Source organism: Ammospiza caudacuta, chromosome 27, assembly GCF_027887145.1.
Source record: "Ammospiza caudacuta isolate bAmmCau1 chromosome 27, bAmmCau1.pri, whole genome shotgun sequence".
Taxonomy (NCBI): domain Eukaryota; kingdom Metazoa; phylum Chordata; class Aves; order Passeriformes; family Passerellidae; genus Ammospiza; species Ammospiza caudacuta.
The window spans coordinates 5,426,778-5,439,766 of NC_080619.1; the positions used below are offsets into that span (position 1 = coordinate 5,426,778).

The 12,989-nt window shown below is 57.5% G+C and overlaps 2 protein-coding genes across 4 annotated transcripts; one reads left to right on the forward strand and one right to left on the reverse strand.

Annotated features, from left to right (window-relative positions):
- The first annotated feature begins 154 nt into the window (after positions 1-154).
- PGAP3 (post-GPI attachment to proteins phospholipase 3) lies at positions 155-8,104 on the forward strand. 3 transcript variants are annotated; one of them, XM_058820616.1, is made up of 8 exons: positions 155-366; positions 1,015-1,112; positions 1,179-1,331; positions 2,163-2,225; positions 2,348-2,409; positions 3,385-3,521; positions 4,909-5,113; positions 7,338-8,104. In XM_058820616.1, exons 1-8 carry the CDS (start codon positions 177-179, stop codon positions 7,399-7,401), a joined length of 972 nt encoding a protein of 323 aa, XP_058676599.1. In that variant the 5' UTR covers positions 155-176; the 3' UTR covers positions 7,402-8,104. The 3 variants fall into 3 exon arrangements, with proteins under 3 accessions (XP_058676599.1, XP_058676600.1, XP_058676598.1); XM_058820617.1 differs by having other exon boundaries at positions 1,209-1,331; XM_058820615.1 differs by having other exon boundaries at positions 1,015-1,331.
- Positions 8,105-9,699: 1,595 nt separating this feature from the next.
- On the reverse strand, positions 9,700-12,989 carry PNMT (phenylethanolamine N-methyltransferase). Its single transcript, XM_058820834.1, has 3 exons — positions 12,836-12,989; positions 11,779-11,986; positions 9,700-10,135 (listed from the first exon to the last, which is right to left on the reverse strand). The coding sequence occupies exons 1-3, from the start codon at positions 12,987-12,989 to the stop codon at positions 9,700-9,702; spliced, it is 798 nt and encodes a 265-aa protein (XP_058676817.1).

The following is a 12,989-nucleotide window of genomic DNA, read 5'->3' on the forward strand; positions in this document are numbered from 1 at the left end:
CCCATGAGCCTCAGCAGAGCGAACAAGGGGGGATATATCCCATGAGCCTCCACAGAGCGTACAGGGGGGATATATCCCATCACCCCCCGCGGCCGGGGAGGGGGGCGGTATATCCCATGGTGCCCCGCGCCGCCCCCATCTCCGGGGCGGGCCGGAAACGGCCGGGCCGGGCGGCGATGGCGGCGCGGGCCGCGCTGCTGCTGCTGCTTCTCATGGCGGCGGCAGCGCCGGGTCCGGCCCAGGGCTCGCAGGGGGATCGGGAACCGCTGTACCGGGAGTGCCTGAGCCGCTGCGAGCGGCAGAACTGCTCGGGGGCGGCACTGCGGCACTTCCGCGCCCGGCAGCCGCTCTACATGGGCCTGACAGGTACCGCCCCCCTGCTCCTATTGGTTGGAGGACTTAGAGGCCACGCCTCCTCTGGACGGGCCGCACCTCTCGGAGCCACGCCCCCTTTGAAGCCACGCCCCTTGCCTGGGGGACTGGGAGGGACTGGGGTGGAACTGGGAGGCGCTGGGTGGCACTGGGGGACACTGGGGGTGTGTTAAGGGTCACTTGTCCTGTACTGGTTGTCACTGGGTCGTGCTGGTGGATACTGGGCTGTTTTTGGCCCATACTGGGAGGTGCTGGGCTATGAAGGGGGGTCACTGGGAAATACTGGGGAGTCACTGGGCCATACTGGGGGGTCACTGGGACATACTGGGGGGGTCACTGAGCCATACTGGGTCATGGTGGTTTGCCCCAGTGCCCCCCAGGCCATGCTGAACTATGAAGTGGGGTCACCGGGCCACACTGGGGAGTCACTGGGCCATACTGGGAGCTACTGGTCCATGCTGCTGGTCACCATGGCAACATCTGGGCTTCCTCCCAGATTGTTCATTGAGGCTTGGGGTGCCAGGGGGTGAACCCCCACCCTTTCCCTCCACCCTGTGCTGGGCCGGGGCACTCCCATGCTGCATACTGGGAGGCACTGGCGCATACTGGGAGGCCCTGGCTCACACTGGTGTGCCCCGCCAGGCTGGACGTGCCGGGACGAGTGCCAGTACGAGTGCATGTGGCTGACGGTGCGGCTGTACCAGCAGGGCGGGCACCGCGTGCCGCAGTTCCACGGCAAGGTCAGCGCGGCCCCGTGGGGGCTGGGGGGGCTGGGGGTCCCCCCGTGCCCGCTGACCCCCCCCCAGTGGCCGTTCTCGCGGTTCCTGTTCGTGCAGGAGCCGGCCTCAGCCTTGGCCTCGCTGCTGAACGGCCTGGCCAGCCTGGTGATGCTGCTGCGGTACCGGGCAGCCGTGCCCCCCGCAGCGCCCACCTACCCCACCTGCACCGCCTTCGCCTGGGTGAGCCCTGATGGCTGCTGGCCTCCTTTTTGCATCCTTTGCCCGTCTTTTCCCTCTTTTTTCCCATCATTTCCTTCCCTTTTCCCATCCTTTTCTGGTTTTCCCCGTCCCTTTTTTTCTCCATCCCTTTTTTTCCCCATCCTTTTTCCCCTCCCCTTTTTTCCCTCCCTTTTCCTCTCCCCTTTCCCATCCTTTCCCTCCCTTTTCCTTTCTTTTCCACCCTTTTCCCAGCTTTTCCCATAATTTCCCTCTTTTTCCCTCTCCCTTTTTTCCCCTCCCTTTTTTCCCTCCCTTTTTTTCCCCTCCCTTTTCCATCCTTTTCCCAGCCTTTCCCATAATTTCCCTCCCTTTTCCCAGGTCCTCTCCCTCCCTTTTCCCATCCTTTTCCTGTCCTTTTCCCTCTTTTTCCCCTCTCTTTTCCTTCTCTTTTCTGTCCCTTTTCCCTTCCTTTCTCTTCCTTTTCCCTTCCCCTTTCTTTTCCTTCTCCCTCTCTCTCCCTTCCCTTTTCTCCTTCCCCTTCCCTTTTCCTTCTTTCCCCTCTTTTCCCCTTTCCCCTCTTTTCCCCTTTCCCCTCTTTTCCCCTTTCCCCTTTTCCCCTTTCCCTTTTTCCTTCCCCTTTCCCTTTTTTATTCCACTTCCCCCTTTTTTCCCTTCCCCTTTTCCCCTTTCCCCCTTTCCCTTTTTTTCCCATTTCCCTTATATTTTCCCCATTCCCTCCTTTTTTTTCCCCATTCCCACCCCCCTCACCCCCCATTTGAGGGCGTCCTGACCCGGGGGGGACCCTGCCCCACACCCCCCACCCCATAAATCCCAAATTTTCCCCTTTTCCAGGTCTCCTTAAACGCCTGGTTCTGGTCCACCGTGTTCCACACCAGGGACACGGCGCTGACAGAGGTGAGGCAGTGCCACCCCCAGGGTGTCCCCAACCCCGAGGGTGACACCCCCAGAGTGTCCCCAAGCCCCTGGGGGTCCCGTTCTGGGCCCCCTCCCCGATTTTCCCATCCCAAATCCCACAGAAACTGGATTATTTCTGTGCTTCGGCCGTCATCCTGCACTCCGTGTACCTGTGCTGCGTCAGGTGGGCACTGGGCAAACTGGGGGGCACTGGGGCAAACTGGGGGGCACTGGGGTGAACTGGAGGGCACTGGGGATGGACTGGGGGGCACTGGGGATGGACTGGGGGGGCTGGGGTTGAACTGGGGGGCACTGGGGCAGACTGGGGGGCACTGGGGTGAACTGGGGGGCAATGGGGATGGAATGGGGGGCACTGGGGATGGAATGGGAGGAACTGGGGATAGAATGGAAGGAACTGGGGGGCACTGGGGCAAACTGGGGGGGACTGGGGTGAACTGGGGGGCACTGGGGACGGACTGGGGAGCACTGGGGTTGGAATGGGGGGCGCTGGGGATGGAATGGAAGGAACTGGGGATAGAATGGGAGGAACTGGGGGGGACTGGGGATGGACTGGGGGGCACTGGGGATGGACTGGGGGGGCTGGGGTTGAACTGGGGGGCACTGGGGCAAACTGGGGGGCACTGGGGTGAACTGGGGGGCACTTGGGACAGACTGGGGAGCACTGGGGTGAACTGGGGGGCAATGGGGATGGACTGGGGGGGCTGGGGTTGAACTGGGGGGCACTTGGGACAGACTGGGGAGCACTGGGGTGAACTGGGGGGCAATGGGGATGGACTGGGGCAAACTGGGGACGGACTGGGGCAAACTGAAGGGCACTGGGAATGGACTGGGGCAAACTGGAGGGCACTGGGAGTGAACTGGGAGGCACTGGGGGTGGATGGGGGGCACTGGGGCAAACTCAGGGGGACTGGGGAGTGCTGGGGCTGGCTACAGCTAGACTGGGGAGTGTACTGGGAGGCACTGGTCTGTACTGGGAGGCACTGGGCTGTACTGGGGAAGGTGCTGGCCTCTCTTGGGCCAATTTGGGCATCACTGGAACACCTGGGAGGACCCTGGGCTGTACTGGGAGGACCCTGGGCCATGCTGGGAGGACCCTGAGCCATGCTGGGAGGACCCTGACCATGCCCCTTGCCCACAGGACGCTGGGGCTGCAGCGCCCAGCCTTAATCAGCATCTTCAGAGCCTTCCTCCTCCTCTTCCTCGCCGGCCACATCTCCTACCTGAGCCTCGTGCGCTTCGACTATGGCTACAACCTGGTGGCCAACGCTGCTGCTGGTGGGCTGGGGGCACTGGGAGGGACTGGGATGCACTGGGGCTGTGTCAGGGGTCAGTCTGTGCCCTCCTGTCCCTGAGCCCCAGTTTCCCAGGCATGCTGAGCAGGGGTTTGGGTATCCCCACGTTCCTGAGCTCCCCATTTTCATGGAATTTTGGACAACCCCTGTCCCTGATCCCCCTCATTGTTTCCCCAGGAATTCTGACAGAGTTTGGACACCCCCTGCCCCTGATTTCCCCTGTTTCCCCAGGAATTCTGACTGGGGTTTGAGATGTGCCTGTGTTCTCCTGTTTTCCAGGAATTCTGACAGAATTTGGGCACCCCCCCTCTCCCTGATCCCCCTTCCTGTTTTCTCAGGAATTCTGACTGGGGTTTTGTCCCTGATCTTCCTTGTTTCCCCAAGAATTCTTTCAGAGTTTGAGCACCCCCTCTCCCCTCTCTGTTCCCCAGCAATTCTCCCCATGCTTTGCCCACCCCCCTGAGCTCTCAGTGCTGCTGTTTTTCCGTTTCCCTTATCCCAGGCACACTGACAGTGTTCCCCCTGTGTTCCCCTGTCCCAGGCACACTGACAGTGTTTCCCCTGTGTTTCCCTTATCCCAGAGATGCTGACAGTGTATTCCCTGTGTTTTCCCCTGTCCCAGGCACACTGACAGTGTGTTCTCTGTGTTTCCCCTTATCCCAGGCACACTGACAGTGTATTCTCTGTGTTTCCCCTTATCCCAGGCACACTGACAGTGTGTTCCCTGTGTTTCCCTTATCCCAGGCACACTGACAGTGTATTCCCTGTGTTCCCCTGTCCCAGGCACACTGACAGTGTTCCCCCTGTGTTTCCCTTATCCCAGAGATGCTGACAGTGTATTCCCTGTGTTTTCCCCTGTCCCAGGCACACTGACAGTGTATTCCCTGTGTTCCCCTGTCCCAGGCACACTGACAGTGTTCCCCCTGTGTTTCCCTTATCCCAGAGATGCTGACAGTGTATTCCCTGTGTTTTCCCCTGTCCCAGGCACACTGACAGTGTATTCCCTGTGTTTCCCTTATCCCAGGCACACTGACAGTGTGTTCCCTGTGTTCCCCTTATCCCAGAGATGCTGACAGTGTATTCTCTGTGTTTCCCCTTATCCCAGGCACACTGACAGTGTTCCCCCTGTTTCCCTCATCCCAGACACACTGACAGTGTATTCCCTGTGTTTCCCTTATCCCAGGCACACTGACAGTGTTCCCCCTGTGTTTCCCTTATCCCAGGCACACTGACAGTGTATTCCCTGTGTTTCCCTTATCCCAGGCACACTGACAGTGTATTCCCTTATCCCAGGCACACTGACAGTGTATTTCCTCTGTTTCCCCTGTCCCAGGCACACTGACAGTGCTTTCCCATTTCCCCCATCCCAGGGATGCTGACGGTGGCGTGGTGGCTGCGCTGGTGCCTGCGGCAGGGCCGGCGTTTGCCGCACGTGTGGAAATGCGCGGCCGCGGTGCTGCTGCTGCAGGCGCTGGCGCTGCTCGAGCTGCTCGACTTCCCCCCCCTGGGCTGGGTGCTGGACGCCCACGCGCTCTGGCACATCGGGACCATCCCCCTCAACGTGCTCTTCTACAGGTCTGTGACGGCCCAATCACACTTGAAATAAAATTAAAAATAGGGGTGAGGGGCTCCCCATGTTCCCCAGGGAGATGCAGGGGTTTGGGGGGCTCTGGCACATCAGAACCATCCCCCTCAACGTGGTCTTCTACAAGTCTGTGACACCCCAATCCCATCAAAAATAGAATTAAAAATAGGGGTGAGGGGCTCCCCATGTTCCCTAGGGAGGTGCAGGGGTGCAGAGCTTCCCCCCAGGGGAAGGGTTTGGGGGGCTCTGGCACATCAGGGCCATCCCCCTCAACCTGCTCTTCTACAGGTCTGTGACACCCCGATTCTGTCCAAAATAAAATTAAAAATAGGGGTGAGGGGCTCCCCATGTTCCCCAGGGAGATGCAGGTGTTTGGGGGGCTCTGGCACATCAGGGCCATCCCACTCAACGTGCTCTTCCACAGGTCTGTGACACCCCAATCACACTTAAAATAAAATTAAAAATAGGGGTGAGGGGCTCCCCATGTTCCCCAGGGAGATGCAGGGGTTTGAGGGGTTCTGGCACATTGGGACCATCCCCCTCAATGTGCTCTTCTACAGGTCTGTGACACCCCAATCACACTTAAAATAAAATTAAAAATGGGGCTGAGGGGCTCCCCATGTTCCCCAGGGAGATGCAGGTGTTTGGGGGGCTCTGGCACATCAGGGCCATCCCACTCAACGTGGTCTTCTACAGGTCTGTGACACCCCAATCCTGTCCAAAATAAAATTAAAAATAGGAATGAGGGGGTTCCCATGTTCCCTAGGGAGATGCAGGGGTTTGGGGGGCTCTGGCACATCGGAACCATCCCCCTCAACGTGCTCTTCTACAGGTCTGTGACAGCCCAATCACACTTGAAATAAAATTAAAAATAGGGGTGAGGGGCTCCCCATGTTCCCCAGGGAGATGCAGGGGTTTGAGGGGTTCTGGCACATCAGGACCATCCCCCTCAATGTGCTCTTCTACAGGTCTGTGACACCCCAATCCTGTCCAAAATAAAAATTAAATTTAAAATTAAAATTAAAAAATTAAATATAAAAAAATACAGGTCAGTGACTTCCCCATCCCATTGAAAATAAAATTAAAAATCCAGGTCAGCGACCTCCCCAATCCTATCTAAAATAAAATTAAAAGTGCAGGTCAGTGACCCCCCCCCCCCCATTTAAAATAAAATAAAATAAAACATTAAAAGAAACAATATTATATTAATAATATTAACTATTAAATATTAATATTAAATAATATTAAATTTAAAATAAAATTACATTAATAATAATGAAATTTTAATTAAAAATAAATAAAATTAAATGTAAAATTAAAAGCAAATAAAACTAAATTAAAAACGAAATACGATTAAAAATACAGGTCAGTGACCTCCCCCAATCCCATCTAAAATAAAATTAAAATACAGGTCTGTGACACCCCAATCCCATCTAAAATAAAATTAAAAATACAGGACTGTGACCCCCCCAATCCTATCTAAAATAAAAATTAAATTTAAAATTAAAATTTAAAAATTAAATTAAATAAAAAATAAATTAAAAATACAGGTCAGTGACCCCCCCCAATCCTATCTAAAATAAAATTAAAAATATGGGTCAGTGATGCCCCCATCCCACTTAAAATAAATTAAATTAAATATAAAATTAAAATAAACAATAATTAATATTAATATTAAATAATATTAAATATTAGATAAAATTATATTGATAAGGATAAAATTAAAATTAATAAAATTAAATAAAATTTTAAAATTCAATTAAGATTAAGTAAAAAATTAAATAAAATAAAAGCACAGGCCAGCGACCCCCACCTCCCTCTTTAAAATAAATTAAAGATAAAATTAAAATAAATAAAATTAAATAAAATTCAAAATACAGGTCAGTGACACCCCCAATCCTATCTAAAATAAAATTAAAAGTAGGGGTGAGGGGCTCCCCGAGCTCCCCAGGGAGGTGCAGGGGTGCAGAGCTTCCCCCCGCTATCTGTGGGGCTCTGCTGGGGTTTGGGGGTGCTGGGGACTCTGTTGGGGGATCCCCCATGGAATTGGGGTGCTCAGCACCCCCTCAGTTCCCCACGGGATGTTCTTTCCCCTGTGCCATGCCCAGACCCCCCCATCCCCGCCTTGAAATGGGGGTGCTGGAGGCACCCCAGGCTTGCTGTGCTCAGTTTTGGGGTTCAAGCCCCCCCTAAACCCCTCCTTTGTCCCCCCAGTTTCCTGATGGACGACAGCCTCTACCTCCTGAAGGCCAACTCCGACCTCTTCAAAGTGGACTAGAGCTGCTGGGGGGGGGTGGGCAGAGCCCCCCGTGCCCCCCAGGGCTGTGCCCTGCCCTGTGCCAAGCAACCCCCCAGCCCCCCCTGGCCACGGCCTCCTGACCCCCCCGTTTGCCTTCTGAGGTTTGTGGTACCCCCCCAGACCCCCCATGCCCCCCATGTGGGCACTGAGGGGTTCAGGAGAGCTGAGAGCCCCCCAAATCCTCCCCATGCTGAGCTGGGGGACCCCAATGAGGTGACAGTGGCTGTTTGGGGACAGGTGGGTGATTTGGGGGTGTCCAGGACAGCTGAGAGCCCCCCAAATCCTCCCCATGCTGAGTTGGGGACCCCAATGAGGTGACAGTGGCTGTTTGGGGACAGTGGGTGATTTTGACAGGATTTGTGGGGGGTCCAGCACATCTGAGCCCCCCCAAACCCTCCCCATGCTGAGCTGGGGACCCCAATGAGGTGACAGTGGCTGTTTAGGGACAGGTGGGTGATTTGGGGGGGCTCCAGGACAGCTGAGAGCCCCCCCAAACCCTCCCCATGCTGAGCTGGGGGACCCCAATGAGGTGACAGTGGCTGTTTGGGGACAGGTGGGTGATTCTGACAGGATTTGGGGGGGCTCCAGCCCATCTGAGCCCCCCCAAACCCTCCCCATGCTGAGCTGGGGACCGCCCCCCCCCCCCATGAATGAGGTGACAGTGGCTGTTTGGGGACAGGTGGGTGATTTTGGGGGGTCTGTGTGCATGGGGGGGCTCTGGCGGGGGTGGGGGGTGTTGTGTGGGTGCCTTGGGGCTGGGGGTGCCCCCTCCCAGCCCAGAGGGGCTGTGCCCCCCCATTTCCCCCCTCCCTGGGTGTGTTGTGGGTGTGAATAAAGCTGAGTTTAATCTGTGAGCTGCTGGGTTTGGGTTCGTGTCCCCTGTCCCAAGGGCCCCCCGGTCCCCGTGTCTGTCCCCCACCCCACAGTGTACCCCATTCCCCTTTGCTGTCACCCCATTCCCACCCTGCTTCACTCTGTCCCACCCCATGTGCCCCAAAATTCCCTCCAGGTGTCCCAAACCCCCTCAGCACACCCCATATTGCACCGCTCACCCACCCCATACCTGCCCTGCACCCCGTTTGCCACCCTGCTCGCACCCCATTCTCCCTCTGTGTACCCCATTCTCCCCATCCAGGGGTCCCTGAGCCCCCCAAAATCTCCCTGTGCACCCTCCCCACACCCTGAGCACAACCTTAGCCCTGATTGTCACCATCCTGTGCCACAGCCCCAGTCCTTATTGTCACCATCCTGTGGCACAACTTGTGCCCTTATTGTCACCATCCTGTGTCCTTTATTGTCACCATCCTTTGCCCTTTATTGTCACCGTCCTGTGCCACAACCTCAGCCCTTATTGTCACCATCTTCTGCCACAACCTTAGCCCTTATTGTCACCATCCCCTGCCACCTTTATTGTCACCATCCTATGCCACCTCAGCCCTTATTGTCACTATCCCCTGCCCTTTTTTGTCACCATCCTTTGCCCTTTATTCTCACCATCCTGTGCCACAACCTGAGCCCTTATTGTCACCATCTTCTAGCACAACCTTAGCCCTTATTGTCATCCCCTGCCACCTTTATTGTCACCATCCTCTGCCCTTTATTGTCACCATCCTGTGCCACAACCCTGGCCCTTATTGTCACCATCCCCTCCCTTATTGTCACCATCCCTTGCCACCTTTATTGTCACCATCTTCTGCCACAACCTGTGCCCTTACTGTCACCATCTTCTGCCACTACCCCAGCCCTTATTGTCACCATCCCCTGCCCTTTATTGTCACCATCTTCTACCCAATCTCAGCCCTTATTGTCACCATCCTGTGCCACAACCTCAGCCCTTTATTGACACCATCCCCTGCCCTTTATTGTCACCATCTTCTGCCACAACCCCAGCCCTTATTGTCACCATCCCCTGCCCTTTATTGTCACCATCCTATGCCACAACCCTGGCCCTTATTGTCACCATCCTCTGCCACCTTTATTGTCACCATCCTCACCCTTTATTGTCACCATCCCCTGCCCTTTATTGTCACCATCCTCTCCCCTTTATTGTCACCATCCCCTGCCCTTTATTGTCACCATCCTATGCCACAACCCTGGCCCTTATTGTCACCATCCTCTGCCACCTTTATTGTCACCATCCTCACCCTTTATTGTCACCATCCTCACCCTTTACTGTCACCATCCAGCCTTTATTGCCTCCATCCCTCCCCACCCTCGGCGCTGCCGGGCATGCCGGCATTTCCCGCCCATTCCCCAGTGATTTCCCGGCCATCCCCCTCACGTTTCCAGCGGTTTTTGCGCGTGGGCGAAGAACACGCCGTCCACATCATCCACGCCGGTGCGGAGCGCGGGGGGCATCGCGTAGGAGCGCAGCTCCCGCAGCGCGAACCCCGCGGCCGCCAGCGCCTCCCGCACATCGGACTCCTCCAGCGGCACCACGGGCAGCCGCGCCGGACCCGCCAGGTAGAAGGACTCGCCCAGAGCCCCCAGCAGCACAAGGTGTCCCCCCGGTCGCAGCAGGGTCCCCACGTGGCGCAGAGCCCGCAGGAAGGCGGCGCGGTCGGCGCTCACGGCCTCCAGGCAGAAGGCGGAGAGCAGCGCGTCGGCCCGGGGGCGCAGCGGGGCCCCCAGAGGCTCCGGGCGGTGAACGTCGATGGGCAGGATCCGGCGGAGGCGCTGGCGGAGACGGCGCTGTTTGTCCTGCCAGGGCTCGCTGGGGACGGGGGGAATTGGGGAGTAAGGGAAAAGGGGAGTGGGGATGGGGATGGGGGGTGTGGGGAGGGGATGGACCCCGAAAAACGCGGGGATGGGGGGTGGGATTGGTCCAGACAGGGATGTGGGGATGGGGTCAATCCAGTGTCCAAGGGGATGTGGAGAGGGGATGGACCCCGAAAATGCGGGGATGGGGGGTGGGATTGGTCCAGACAGGGATGTGGGGATGGGGTCAGTCCCGTGGGGATGTGGGGATGGGCTCAATCCAGTGTCCAAGGGGATGTGGGGATGGGATTGACCCAGAAAAGGTGGGGATGGGGGGGTGGGATCAGTCCAGACAGGGATGTGAGAATGGGGTCAATCCCGTGGGGATGTGGGGATGGGGTCAATCCAGTGTCCATGGGGATGTGGGAATGGGGTCAATCCAGTGTCCACGGGGATGTGGGGATGGGATTGATCCCGAAAACACGGGGATAGGGGGTGGGATTGGTCCAGACAGGGATGTGGGGATGGGGTCAATCCAGTGTCCATGGGGATGTGGGGAGGGGATGGACCCCGAAAACATGGGGATGGGGTGGGATTGATCCACACAGGGATGTGGGGATGGGATCATGGGACCAATCCAATGTCCATGGGGATAAAGGGATGGGGTCAGTCCAGACAGGGATGCGGGGATGGGATCAATCCAGTGTCCACGTGGATGTGGGAATGGGATCAGTCCAGTGTCCACGGGGATAAGGGGATGGGATCAACCCAGTATCAATGGGAATATGGGAATGGGATCAGTCCAGTGTCCACAGGGATGTGGGGATGGGGTTGATCCAGATCAGACAGGGATGTGGGGAGATCAATCTAGTGTCTGTGGGGTGGGATCAGTCCAGCATCCACGGGGATGTGGGGATGGGGTTGATCCAGTGCCCATAGCAATGTGGGAATAGGATCAATTCAATATCCACAGGGAAAAGGGAGTGGGATCAACCTGGCACCCAGGGGAGTGTGGGGATGGGATTGGTGTGGCACACACAGATCCCTGTAGGGATGGGAAGAACCCAGCACATGGAGGGATGTGGGGATGGGAAGAACGAAGCAGACAAAGGGAGGTGAGGATGGAATTCTGCAGGGATATGGGGTGGGATGGTGCAGGGAAGCAGGGATTGGGTGGCCATTGACCTGGGACACACAGGGAGGTGGGGATGGGATCGATTTGGCACACATGGGGATGTGGGGACAGGATCCTGCAGGGATATGGGGTGGAATGCCCATTCCAGAACCCACAGGAGACTCAGGAGCAAGATCCTGTGAGGATCAACCCTTCACCCACAGGCTCAGAGAGAGGATTCCATGGATATCTGAGGCTGGGATCCTGCAGGGACAAGGGGCTGTGAACCCATGGGATTTGGGAACAGCGTCTGTGAGGATGTGGGGCCGTGATGCCAATGGGATTTTGGTGCCAGGGTCCTGTAGGGATCCCCTCAGCATTTTCCATTTCTGTAGCTGTGATCCCATGGGATTCAGGGACACTTCTACAGGGGTCTGTGAGGACCTGGATCTGCAATCCCGTGCATTTTGGGGACACAATCCAGCAGGGACCACCCCAGCACCCCCCTCCCACGGCCCCCCCCCGAGCCCCCCGAGCCCCCCTACCCGCGCCCCTCGATCTTGCAGACGTGCTGGATGAACGGGCTCCAGTCGAAGGCTCCGGGCTCGCCCCGCGCCCACCGGCCGAGCTCCTCCCTGTTCACCGCCAGGAAATCGGTGGCCACGATCTCCTCGAAGTGGTCGCAGGCGCTCAGCAGTTGGTAAATGGTGGGGCCCGAGCCCACATCGATCAGCGTCCGCCCTCGGATCTCACCTGGGAAGGGACAGCACGTGTCTGGGAGGGACCCGCACAGCAACCGGGAAAACCAGGGAGGAGCAGAAGATGCTCCATGCCTCAGTTTCCCCAACCCACTGGGAATCCCTGGGAAAACCAGGGAGGAGTAGAAGAACTGCCCCCAGCTCCGTGCCTCAGTTTCCCCATCCCAAAGGGGGTCCCCGATAAAAACCAGGGACGAGCAGAGGAGCTGTCCCTGCGTGCTCTGTGCCTCAGTTTCCCCAACCCACTGAAGATCCCTGGGAAAACCCGGGAGGAGCAGGGGAGCTGCCCTCGGGTGCTCCGTGCCTCAGTTTCCCCACCCCACTGGGAATCCCTGGGAAAACCAGGGAGGAGTAGAAGAGCTGCCCCCAGCTCCGTGCCTCAGTTTCCCCACCCCACTGGGGGTCCCCGCCGCTTTCCCCTCACCGAAGGTCTCGGCCATTACATGTCTGGGAGGGATCCCCACAACAAGCCGGGGGACTGGGAAAACCCAGGTGGAGCAGAGGAGCTGCTCCGTGCCTCAGTTTCCCCAGCCCAATGGGGGTCCCCGGTAAAAACCAGGGAGGAGCAGAGAATGCTCCGTGCCTCAGTTTCCCCACCCCAATGGGGGTCCCCGCCGCCTTCCCCTCACCGCTGCCCTCGGGTGCTCCGTGCCTCAGTTTCCCCAACCCACTGAGGGTCCCCAGGAAAACCAGGGAGGAGCAGAGGAGCTGTCCCTGCGTGCTCCGTGCCTCAGTTTCCCCACCCCAATGGGAGTCCCCGGGAAAACCAGAGAGGAGCTGACCCCGGGTGCTCCGTGCCTCAGTTTCCCCACCCCAATGGGGGTCCCCGCCGCCTTCCCCTCACCGCTGGCGAAGGTCTCGGCGAGGCATCGCAGCTTCCAGGGCACCACGAACTCCTCGGAGGAGAAGTCGGCCCGGGGCGGCAGGTAATTGTTGCGCAGGTACGCGCGGGGGTCGAAGTGCTCGTAGCCCTCTCGGAGCGCGGCCGGGCTGCTCAT

Coding starts and splice junctions, on each gene's coding strand:
- PGAP3 (XM_058820615.1), top strand. CDS start 177: ATGGCGGCGCGGGCCGCGCTGCTGCTGCTGCTTCTCATGGCGGCGGCA. Junction 367..1,014: donor GCTCTACATGGGCCTGACAG/GTACCGCCCCCC, acceptor GTGCCCCGCCAG/GCTGGACGTGCCGGGACGAG. Junction 2,226..2,347: donor GGGACACGGCGCTGACAGAG/GTGAGGCAGTGC, acceptor CAAATCCCACAG/AAACTGGATTATTTCTGTGC.
- PNMT (XM_058820834.1), bottom strand. CDS start 12,989: ATGAGCAGCCCGGCCGCGCTCCGAGAGGGCTACGAGCACTTCGACCCC. Junction 11,987..12,835: donor CGCCGAGACCTTCGCCAGCG/GTGAGGGGAAGG, acceptor GTCCCTTCCCAG/GTGAGATCCGAGGGCGGACG. Junction 10,136..11,778: donor TGCAAGATCGAGGGGCGCGG/GTAGGGGGGCTC, acceptor CCCCGTCCCCAG/CGAGCCCTGGCAGGACAAAC.